The sequence below is a fragment of the Numida meleagris genome, chromosome Z (genome assembly GCF_002078875.1).
Source record: "Numida meleagris isolate 19003 breed g44 Domestic line chromosome Z, NumMel1.0, whole genome shotgun sequence".
Classification (NCBI taxonomy): domain Eukaryota; kingdom Metazoa; phylum Chordata; class Aves; order Galliformes; family Numididae; genus Numida; species Numida meleagris.
The window spans coordinates 55,975,883-55,988,122 of record NC_034438.1 but is presented as its reverse complement, the minus strand read 5'-3'; the positions used below and the strand labels follow the sequence as shown (position 1 = coordinate 55,988,122).

Below are 12,240 nucleotides of genomic sequence, written 5' to 3'. Positions count from 1 at the left end.
GACTACTAGGCATGAGAAGAAAAACAAAGGGAATGTCCTGATTGCTTACTAGGGCTCCACATTAGACTGCGTGTGTACCTAAAAAAATGGACAATCATGTCCATATGTTATGTATTACAGCAAATACTGTTCTACTAGTGAGAACAGAAAATGGGCAGAAAAAGTAATCTACAAATGGAAAAGATAATCTGATCAGCTCTACACATCTAGATAGCTAGTTATCATTGCATATAGCAACTTTTATAGAAGACTGCTTTATACACAGCCCGTTGTCAAAAATGTTCTCATATGACAACCAACTTGACACATGCAATTTAAAAATCTGATATAAAAAATAATCTAAAATAGGTAGTTTTGGTTGATTTGTTGGTTGGGTCGTGTTTTTTGATAAAATTTGTTCACGTTTTTAACATACAAACAAGGCTATCTTTACCACCTTATCCTTTTCAAAAGTTTTCCCCTCTCCTTACACCACAATTAATTAACTTGTGCTCCTGAAGTTCACAAACTTTTCTTCAAAGTGATGCTGATGGTATGCTAGTTGTGCTGACTCACTTGATCCAAGGTTCAGCTTCAACATGTCTTCTGCTCACTCATTTGTCATTCGTCTACTGGGCTCAGTCAATAAATTATTATTAGAATAATTTGTTTTGAGTGAGTTTCATTCTTTCTTCTAGAATGGAAGGGTTCTGTAAACGAGTGACCATGCAATCCAAGTTGTTCTTCCCTTCAGATATGTGTCTGTTAGCATGATCTCCTTCATCATTTCCCACCAAAACTCACTGCAAGCAAACACTGAGTAACAGACTGCAACACTTTTAACTAAAAAGAAAAGGCCTGAAGAAAAAGTACATTTCACACAGACAACATTCTCCAGGGAGATATTATTTAATGAGTCAAATTTGGAAAACACATCTCAAGTTTTGCTCACAGAAGAAAACATTCACCCATGTTTTCCTCTCAAGTAGGATGTAAGGTTTTCAGAAAGGCAGAGGATGTGAACAAGGGAAAATAGGCACTGAATGAGGACAGCCTCAGAGACAGAATACTGATAGAGTACTCTGCTTAATCTTCATCCCTTTCTCCTCAACTGAAAGCAATCACTGACCTAGGCTATTAGGAGGTAATAGTGCCCACAAAAAGAAATAAGTCTCCAGAAAGTTTAGTCCCTGAAAAGGTTATTAGACCACAGCACACACCAGTATGCAAAGTTCAGGAGGAAGCTTGCTTATTCAACTTTTACTGCACAATACACCAATTTAGTCCATGCAATCACTCGGTCACTTTTAGAAAGAACATTAAAGTGTTTAGAAAGCACTTAACTGCAATTATCTCCCAGGAACCCACTGCTCCATAGAATCCACAGCACATGGTTTAAAAAATTATTTTAAACTAAGTGGGTAAATAGAACTGAGAAACAACAGATAAAATTAAGTGTGAGGTGTGTGGTTTGGTAGATGGACAGATACTGCTACAGGCCTAACTCTGTTCTCAGATACTTACAAATGAAATTACAGTATAAGGAGAATGATCAATCCTTATAGAGAAAGGACTGTATTTTGGAAAATAAAAAGTTCAGTTCTGCAGTTCTATGAAAAGTTTTTTGTGTATGTAGAACAGTTGCTTTCAGTGTATTTGTGTCCATGGAAATGAATAGAGTACTCCAATCCGAGAGTTTGCTTAATACTACACATCCTGAGTATAATCTCCCCCTTTTCATCACAGTATCTTATCTGGTCATCAGTAAACCACTACATGCCTGAACGTCTGCCCTACAAAAGTACTAGCGTGTCTTAATCATTGTTCCCTCTCTATTACTCAAATAATTTAATTAATCAAGTGTTTACATGATACAAATATACACGGTATGGCAATTTGCATGGATTTTGCTTTTAATTAATAACTTACTGTATCAAGGGAAATGATTATAAAAGTAGCTCTTCATGTTATCTCATTGAGCTTTTGTGTTACTAAAATTAATCAAGTCAAAGATCAGGCAGAAAATACAGTTAAAGGCAAAATGTGAAAATCTCCTACGTAGGGCAAGCAACAAAATTCAGTGCCAGAGATCCAAAGACTTGTCTTTCCAAGAGCACTCTCTGCTCTTCAAGTTGATGTGATCTGCACTGTAGCTCTCAGACACATGGACAAGGAAATTACACATGGCTAGCAGCAAAGAGCAGCACTCAAAAGAACAATCCAGTGAAAGCAGCATCTCACTTAAATTTGTCCATATGGAACAGGACAAATTCCAAGCCAAATCTCCAAGTAACAATATGAACAAAACTTTTTCATCTCTTTAGCACCTTCCCCTTCTTCTTGGGCGAGGAATCTGCAATCTGAAATAAATACCTGCAGTTCCAGTTAGCTCTAACTCCCTGCAGAAGTCTTCAGAGGATAGCAAAACTCTCCAAAGATTGCACTGTTCAAAGGTGCACAAAAAACAAAGGCTCTTTCAGTTTTAGCCTGCTATGTATTCACATGAGAAAATAATTTTTGTATTGAGACTATCGTGACAAGAAGTCAAAGGCAGCGAACCGAGGAAGAAGCACAGGAAAATAGCTGTACATGTATTCAGAATGAAATATAACAGGCAGGTAAGGGAAATGGACTCTAGCAAATCCTGTGAGAGAAATAATTATTTCCAGAGAGAGATTTAGAGATTCCTGTCTCACCTAAATTGCCTTTTCAGTGAGTTTCAGACTTGGAAATCTCAATGAATAACAGTATCTCCTCATTCTATGTTGTATAGTGATGCACGTAAATTTAACTAGGTACAGAGAAGTTCAATTCATAAGGCTTACAGTTAAAGGCACGAAGTTCATAAGGCATAAAGTTAACATTTTTCAACAATTTCCTTCGATAATTCTGCACACTAGATTAAGATCTGCATACTGTGTTGCCAACTCTGTTTTATGCCCGAAGCAAAACTTCGTTTCCTTAGAGCTGTTTATGAAAAGAATCACTTGTAAGTATATACAAAGGCAATACACCAAATATAATATTACAATGACAAGTTCTAACAAGTTGTTTTTCATGTAATTTATTAATTCTCTCTCTTTTTCACCCCACATTTTATAAAATAAGCTGCCATCACAATAGATCGGTTCCAGACAGAGTCACAATAGCACCTTGCCTGCAAAGCAAAACAAAACACATTTCCCTATTTTTATTAAGTGGGGAAAAAAATGGGGGTGAAAATATATCCAAAATTATTTTTTACCTGCTTAAGATCTAGGCTTTTCCGCAATTACTGCTTTTACATGAATCTCATACTAAGTAAACTCATGGCACAACATCTTTGCCAGACATCAGCTCTGTTTTATGAATAAGATTTTCATATGGTCTGTGAAATTTAAATGACTAAAAATTTATTTTTTATTAATGACTAAAAATTTATGTTCAAGTGGATAGTTACTAACAGTGACCTTCTTTGAACTTGATTGCAACAAAGTACATGGCTGCAATGTCAGCCTAAACATGACATTTCCTAAAACCTTGTGAAGGGAGTGGAAAGAAGGAATAGATAACTTACTATAATGAGCAAAAATCCAGAATTACTCTGAGAACCTCATGGTCTGCACAAATGATTACCTTTGACAGAGGAAGAGACAGTACACAAAGATGCCACTCCTGCCATGGAGGAGTTTCTGTCCTCTATTAACACTCACTGTCTTAATCGCAGCCTGGCTCCTTGGCTGCAGTACCTGGTTTTACAGTCAGAGGGTACAGAAAGTGGTGGTGACTAAAATGGTCATCAATTGCTATTACTTCAGTACTTCACTTTACAGTTTTCATATTTTGCTGTGTTCTTGTATCAAGCATGTGATGGCCTCTACCTTCATAATTTTTTTTTAAGCATGACCACCAGCTGATTGGTGTGTGAGTACAGCCATACATCAAGCAGTGAAGGTGCCAATCTGTCCTCTTCCCATGCGTGTCCCTGATATCCCTCTCTTGCTGCCTTCCTCTTTTGTACACACTCTTAAGGCAAAGGGGAAGAAGAAAAAAGTTGAAGAAAGATCACTAAAATGAGAAAAATGGAAGGAGACTGAGCAAACAGGGAGGACCTACTAAGAGGGTAATACAGCTGGCTTTAAAAAGCTGGGATTTAAAAGCTCAGAGATTTTAAATGTGACCTTGAACCATCATTCTTCATTCATCAAGAAAATAAAAAATTGGAGACTTCATCATTCAAATATCATGTTATTATTTACTTACTGCAGAAACTAAATTCTTTACTATTTGGCACGTTTCTGAGCATAAAATATCTCATGACATTTAGTGCTGGTACAGGAAAACGTTGTCTGCAAGTAAATGGAGAAATATCAGACCACACATAGTAACTTCATAACTCAAAACAAACACTCTGACCAGAAAGCAGGAAACCAAGCACAGGATCAGTGATAATCTGCCCCAAAGAGGGGACAACACAGTGGAAAGAGCACAAGACAGGCAGAGGCAGGTGAAAACTCACCACTGGAGCAGTTGGGTCCTCCCCAGCCAGGCTCACACTGACAGGTGTTTGGAGCAATACAACGACCATGGACACATTTGTCAGCACAGTGAGCTGCCAGAGAAGGGAATACAAAAATAATAACTATAAATTACAGCTCCTAGTACTAGGAAAAATATTCAGAACTTACTCCCAATCAAGATGCTTCATGCCACCAATATTGTTTCAAAGCAGAATAAATTATAACATATTAGCGTTTGATGGCCTCCCTTCAAAATATGTTTTCTAGCTTCTGCCTCTTGTATTTTTCCACTTTTTGAAGGCTCTGGCTAAACTATGTTGGTATTGTTCAAATGTGTCTACGTGTAGAAAAGAGAAAATCATCCACATTTAGTGAAAAAAACAGTCATATAATAATATAGGTCGGAAAGCTGTCTGGCCATAATAAGGGGCAACTTGCTTTAAATGTCTCTGCTTGAGCAGATTGTTGGATCAGAAGGACTGCCAGCCTCAACCCACTCTGTTTTTCTGTGAACCAAACTCTTATGCCAAGAGAGAGGGAAACCTCTGCAAGCAAAAACAGTGTGGATAAAATATGATTTGTAGTATATCAATATCTTAACATTGATTTTTTTTGAATGGTTGTACAGTTCAAAACACTGATGACAATTAAGGTAAGGCACAAGGTATAAATTTTGATGAATCACTGTAACCTTTATAATAAGTGCTATGCGGAGCTGCTTCAAACTTTTCACTATTATTAATCATTTTGGTTTGCAAGCACATATATATGTGTTTCTACAGTTAAGGCTTATTTTGAAATAAGGCTTTCCTTTGCAACTTTTAAACAAAACTTGAAATGGCTCCAATACCCAGCACACCAATAAAACTGACTCAGAATACAAGACACTGAAGAGGGAGAACTGGCAATCAGCAAGTTGCTGGCATCATATTCATAAAGAAATGCTCTCAGCTTTCCAAAGTATATACAGTGTAATAATTTCCATCCAGTTCAAACAAAAATAAAACTTAAAAATGTGCAAAGGATGAGAATTTTCTTGTACTTTCATTTCCAGAAAAGCTATGGCAGGAATCTGATCGTGTACCAATGTATACAAAGTGACCAATGTGAAAAGACATGGTTGGTGTTTACAAGAAGATTAATGAGATTATATGCAAATTATTACTGTTCTGAACTGATTGAAAATGCTACAAAATAATTAGGAAAAATACCTGGAAAATGTTCTTCAATTTTTTTCCTAATTCAGCATCATAAAGCAGGATAGTCATCTCTATATTTTGTGTGGCCACAATAAAGGAAAGCCACAAAGCATTAAACAATATGTATTACTAAAATCATTGGTTATTTGGGATCCCAGGCATTAACTACGTATTGCTACCTTTAAGTTTCCTTCTTAACTTTTATGCCTTACAAGCTACTTTTCAGATGTGCATTAAAATGATCTTATCTAGAAATCAACAGGGAGAATATTTGTAACTGTCCAATAACTTAAAGTACAAAAGTATTTCATTTTTCTCTATCTATTATGGAAATAGTTACTAAATAATAGATCACACATTTCCATTTTTTACAACTAGACGTGAATTACTTACATCTTTGCAGATTCTTGCCTATCACGTGCTGCCTTTGGCACTGAAGGTCTCTCAGAGCCAATTGTGTGAAAAATCTCCTCAGAAAACCATAAGACAATATGAGGTAGCAGAGCACACATATGTCTCTGTGCACATGTATGAAAATCTTAATGAATATCAACACACAAAACCCAACACCATTACTAATGTATGAATTTTTTGACATCCAAAACTATGCTGACTCTAGAAATCGAAATACATGTGGACAAGGAGCACTGATGAACTTTATAAAAAGTTGCTTCCAAATAAACTCAAAAACACTTAAAATGATATACGGCATACAAATACATAAACTTCTTTCTGAAAGAAAACTTTGAAGAGGTTAAATGTTTCAAAAATGCTAGAGGTATATATATTTTTTAAAAATCCTGTTTTTCTAAGTTACTCAATGGCAAAAAATATATCCAAGCAAGGACCAATTTCTCTCTATATTCCAAATATACATAAAAACCTATTTTGTAACCAAAAGAATTATTCCCTATACACTAACTGGGCTAACCGATTGTCATGGTTTTATGATTTTTGGTTATTGGTATTCCACATCATAACATCATGTAGTGTATGTACCTGGTTCTCAGAAGAGAAGGACTACTACATTCTCCAGGGGTCTTTGTGGCCCTGTTACTGTTTTCTGGTCAGAGGGAAAGATAAAAACTCGCAGATCATAAGACCTTCTTTTTTTTCTGCCCATCTCTCATCCTGGCAGCATCTTGCTCCCCAGCCGTCTTATCGTCGGTTTTAGAGTAAGGCCAACTTTAATTTTGGACGCTCTCATTGTACTGGATTTATCAGCTTAAATTGTAATTATATTCTATTATAGTGTGTTATTTTGCATTCCGATATCTTATTTAATACATTAGTTTGTTTCTCCTCAGATTGTTGCCACTGCTTTGTTCTCAGGCCCATCTCCCTACCCTTTTTTCCCTTTTCCCTTTCCTGGGGCATGGGTCCGTGGGCCCCCCGCCCCATTCATCATGGAACCAGGCCGAACCAGCCCGTAAACCATTGACACCGATTCCTGTTGACAGAACTATAGTTAACATTCCTAAGAAACTGTCTATACTAAAATTTTTGCAATGAATATCAGGACAAGGGAACCACAATTTACTATATGATCTAAAAAATGTGCAAGGTGCAAGCAATGTGAAGAGTACTGGCAGATAAGCTGAAAAGGCCTAAATGACATCAGGAACAGAGAGAATTTTCTCATTCCTCTTACACAAACTGTTACAAAATACTTACATGCAAAAACAAATGAAAAACTTAATCTGAAATCTCTTTGATACTGAGCAGTGTAAAGAAGAACCAAAAATTTACTGTAAATTGTCTAAGTCATATTGTGTTCCTTTCTAAGCAAAAGTCAGTTATCATATGAAAAGCAGTCAGAGCCTACACTTGCATATATGCTTTTTTTATGTTATTTCCCTATTCAATTGTGTCTTAGTGTTTCCTCCAAAATCTTTCCTAAAATTTTGCCTTGTCCATCTTACATATCTGTATTTCAGCAGATCACATATTTGCATTTTCTTAAGCACAGGAGGTAGATTTGCCTTTTCTGACTATACAGTATCATCAGCCAACCTGAAGTATCCATAAAATATCCTGCCCTGTCCCCCATACACGGGGTCTCCAGGCTTCTCAAGTTCTCTTCTTAGCTCACTTGTGTTTTTGCCACCAGCCAAATGAAAATGCCCAGCTGCGGAAACTCAGCAACATGAATCAAATTGGAAAGATGTGTCTTAAGTGCCAAGACCGTCAACACCACTACTACAGCAAGCTAAAAGCGATGTGAGGCAAGGGCTTCTCAAAAACAATCAATTGCAAACATGCTGCATCACCTGCATCACAGTTTTGGGAGGGGTGCTTATACCAAGGAGGCTAAGCCAGCCATACAAGAAGCATAGTGTATATAATGCAATTTTAGATTAAGATGCCATTTTCACATGCTGATTATATCCCTTATACTGATACCAAAGAGAGGAGGGAGATGGTGTTCCAGCTCAAGAGAAGACTTCAGTTCAAACACCTACATATATGCTATGGGCTCCAGCACACCACCTGCCATGGAGATGCAGATTGCTCCTACTACTACTTAAAGCCCTCTACTCTCACAGCTGACAGGAGTAACTCCAGTGTCTTATCCTGCTTCTGTGTTTCTTGTGTGGACCATATATAAAGAGTGGAACACAAAACTTGAAATTTCTGAATGGCATTTTATGAATCTGTTCTCTATGATTAAGAAAGTGTGATGTAGTTATTTAATCATAAGTCAGCACTGACAACATTTAGACAGCTGTGCATTGCATTACCTAATACAAAAAGATAGAAAAGTATTTCCAATAATAGGATGTGAAAAAGACTATTCTTGCCTTTAATTAAAGTTCATGGGTGCCTTTTTAGATCTGTCACTTATTCCATTTGAAAAGACAAACATAAATCAATTAAAATTAACAAAAGTTAGAATTATTTTCCTTGTAATTATGCACATAGGTAAATGAGCAGGAGAATCCCCTACAGTTCCCAGATTAGACTTCCAGCTTTTAAATAAATGAGTCACAACATCAGATAAACAGTTCTCTGAAGTCATACCTGATTTCATACCTGAAATCTCCTATTAAGTGAAATTCTGATAAACTTTAAGGAGAATTAATATTAGAAAGAACAGTGATAACTGAATGATGTCTGCTTTTGGATATTAAGTACATCTGCATATTATTTATTCACAGAAGTGACTTCCCACAAAAGAAGTCATAACAAATGCACGACTCTGTACTTTTCCATTTCTGCTAATACCATTCTATCCATATTTCGATACCTGCAGTCTTCAGAAAGAGTAATTTGAAAAGTTACATCCCATTTTTCAGGAAAAAATAAGCTTCTTTACCTGTTAAAGTTCTCAAAATTTTGTGAGAAATCTTTGAGGGCATAAATAATTTATACTCCAAATGGAAAAGAATTCTTAGATATTGCACAAAAATTAACTTCAACTTCCTTTAACTTAATTAAAATATGGTCCCTCAGCACTTTTTGAGCAAGATGCAATTCATTTATCTTTGAAACTACATTATAAATGTGTTTTTTTTTCAAATAAATTCTTCCTTTCTACACTGCGTGCCAGAACATAACCCTTTGGTTAATTTTTTTTTTCCTGTGCTAGATGTCTGCTTTTTGTTAAGGTGAGGGATATTCAGTTATATACACTAAGATAGATTCTTAAGTCTCCCCATAGTCTCCCTGTTTTCCATTTCCTGTCTCAGGGAAATTCAACAGGCTTAATCCTCCCTTAGTGTTCTTAGGAATCTGTAAGACCATAGAAATTGCATGTAAAGTTAATGTTCATGCTACCAAAATGCTGAAAGAATTAATTTACTTTATGTTTGTCAACGTACAACAAATCAACAGATATCTTGGATTTTGTAAATGTGAGAAAAGAGATGGTTACAATAAAACCATCCCTTTGTGGAGCCCAGCCTAGTATCCACGTGACAAATCTCCTTGAGAGTGCATAATATGAGGACAAAAGAGACAGTAAATTATTTGGAATAAATAAAAGACTAAGTCAATCACAAAGCCTAACATGGGGTTAAGTCTGATAGCGAATTGCTTTATAGATCTTAATAAAATGAATCTACCTTTGTATCTGTCTGCAGATTCAGATCACCTCGCAAAGTCCATTAGGTCTAAGCATGAACTACTTTCCTGCTATATCTGAAGGAAATCTATTGAAATATACTAAAAAATGTACTGCAATCATTAAGAAAAAATAAAGAAATGAAGAAAAAAAACCAGCCAAGCTACAGTTAACCTGCCCTTCTGCAGCTGTCAATAGTGAGGCTAGAAATCAGAAACTCCATCTCCTTTTTTAACAGCAGTTATATAAGGAGTTCACAGAGCAGCATAGCAGTGGAAGTACTGATGGATATCTTCCTGCTTACAAACATTCTAGTACTGATGCCTAATGCAATGCAATACTTGAATCCTAATTCAAGTAAAAATACTGGGTTTCTATTCACCTGACGACAAACCTGGGTGGCATAACTAATAAAGGATGGCAAATATTCTGTTCAGAATGACTGAATACTCCTTGCTGTAATAAACTTAGTCTGCAAAAGAATCTATATCTATTGGCCAAAGGTTACATAGGAAAAATACTGTTTTGTATTATTTATTAATTTAAAATATTGAACTTTCTCCAGAAGTCCCCTGAAAAGCTTCCAAAGGCTACAGATGGAGGCTGACTTTTGGTGCTGCCTTACTGCTTAATAATAGTGTTGTGAATATCTTATCATTTCCACAAACTCAAAAACACTGGAAGAATGGGTATTTGAGTTGCTTATCAGTCTTCTTCTTTCTTTTTTTTTTCTGCAGCAGCTTAGTTGGTATTTCTGTATGTCTGGTACACTAAGCAGATGCAGATCCTGCTCCCACAGTACCAGTTAAATAGGGCTTCGCCACTGACTTTATGGAAATCATAAGTGCCTTCTGAAAATCACATTTCTTATCTGATCAATGATTGTGTGAGGAGATAGGAAACCTCAATTTTAGTTGCAAAATGAAGAAATGGTAATTCTTTTGGGAGTTTCAGTAGGACCAACATGATCTACCTAAACACACGATATAATGTTGTTTTTCTGCTAATGACAGTACTGCTGACAATATTTGTTTCTGTTATTGTCTCTGCTACTAGCGTTACTTGACTGTTTCTAGGAAAAAAGGTGTGCAGGTTTTTTTCAACATATTAGTAGTGATCATATCTGTATTTAAATTGCTGATTTTTAACTGCGATATGGTAGATAAGCTTCTAGGTGGCTATAACTAAAAGAAGATTATGCTAGAACTCTGTATCTGAATTTGGATGGTTTACAGTACAACAGTCATTTGTCATTTAGTAAAGAATAAACAAACAAAAAAAATATTGTGTAAATGATTTTAAAAAGGCCTGTTTGTATATTTTCCATACACTAGTTTGCTACTGAATCCAAAGACAAAACACGAATGTAACTTTCACCAAAAGTGGAACTTAACACAAGTCTCATCTACTGAAAGTTTTCAGGAACAAGCATGAAAGTTAGAGTCACAATTCCACAGAAACCTTATCCTAAGATAAATTCAAATTAATCCGTTCAGTCTGGACTCAGAAAGATTCTGAAAAGTATGTATGTAAAACACTTAAAATTCAGACTGTGCTTTTATCTGACTATTGGTCATTCTTTTCCATTCTGAATACAACACTTAGAGCCTTCAGCAATGTAAGACTACTACATTTTTACAATGACTTTATATAGTGATAAGCAATTCTCTTCCCATAATAAGCAGTGCAGTAGCACTACCATTATTAAGCAGTTACTCTAAGGGAATAGCAAATCGTGAGTATTCATGCTGGAAATTCCCAATTAGTATTTTTAAAAGGAAGTCACGGGATTTCAGTTCATCACTGTATGCAGTGAAGTGTTGAGCCATACCAAAATCACCTACCAGTAGAATTTTCTAATTGAGCTTTTTAAATTGAGAATTCAAATAAAGGAGCAAATATAGGGCAGCACATCAACAGCACAAGTATTTTACTGTTTCACTGTTTTTTTTTTTTCTCCTCTATAAATGCACCCTGTATCCTCCCCAAAGTAACAAATAATCCTCACTATGGAAACAACTCTAACAGAAATACCGCATGCCTTGCAGAGCAGCAGTGACAGAAGATATCTACAACACTTGTTTTTTATTCTCTTTTGTCTTTGTGTACAAAAGGGGAGGAAATGCATGTGTGTTTTTCAACATGGTCATAATTTTCTTGTTGAGAGATGGTGTTGGCTTTCTGACAGTGACATTTCTGCTACAGTGAGACAGGAGAAGAATCCTCCTAATGTCACTATTTCTAACAGGTTAATTCCAGTTGAAAACACCACACTTATTTTCCAAGTTAAAATGGACAACCAGCCATATCTTGCTGTGTGCAGGTAACATGTACTCCAGAATGTATAGTACAGAATGTATAAGTACAGAATGTGTAAGTGAAAAAACCTAGCTGAAACAACATAAAGCACAAAATGTTTCCCTTATTGGGTTAACTACTGAGCTCCTCCTCTTCCCTGAGTTCTCAATCTTGGTCATGAGGAATGAAGGACCCTCATACT

General features: G+C 36.0%; 1 protein-coding gene across 6 annotated transcripts in view; it reads right to left on the bottom strand.

The window, feature by feature from the left end:
• Window positions 1–12,240, bottom strand: part of MEGF10 (multiple EGF like domains 10) — a 104,675-nt gene that overhangs the window by 62,089 nt on the left and 30,346 nt on the right. For all 6 annotated transcript variants that reach the window (XM_021379833.1, XM_021379831.1, XM_021379837.1 and 3 more), the window contains one exon: window positions 4,478–4,570. In XM_021379833.1, coding sequence (XP_021235508.1) covers window positions 4,478–4,570 — 93 coding nt within the window. The remainder of the gene's footprint in view (window positions 1–4,477; window positions 4,571–12,240) is intronic.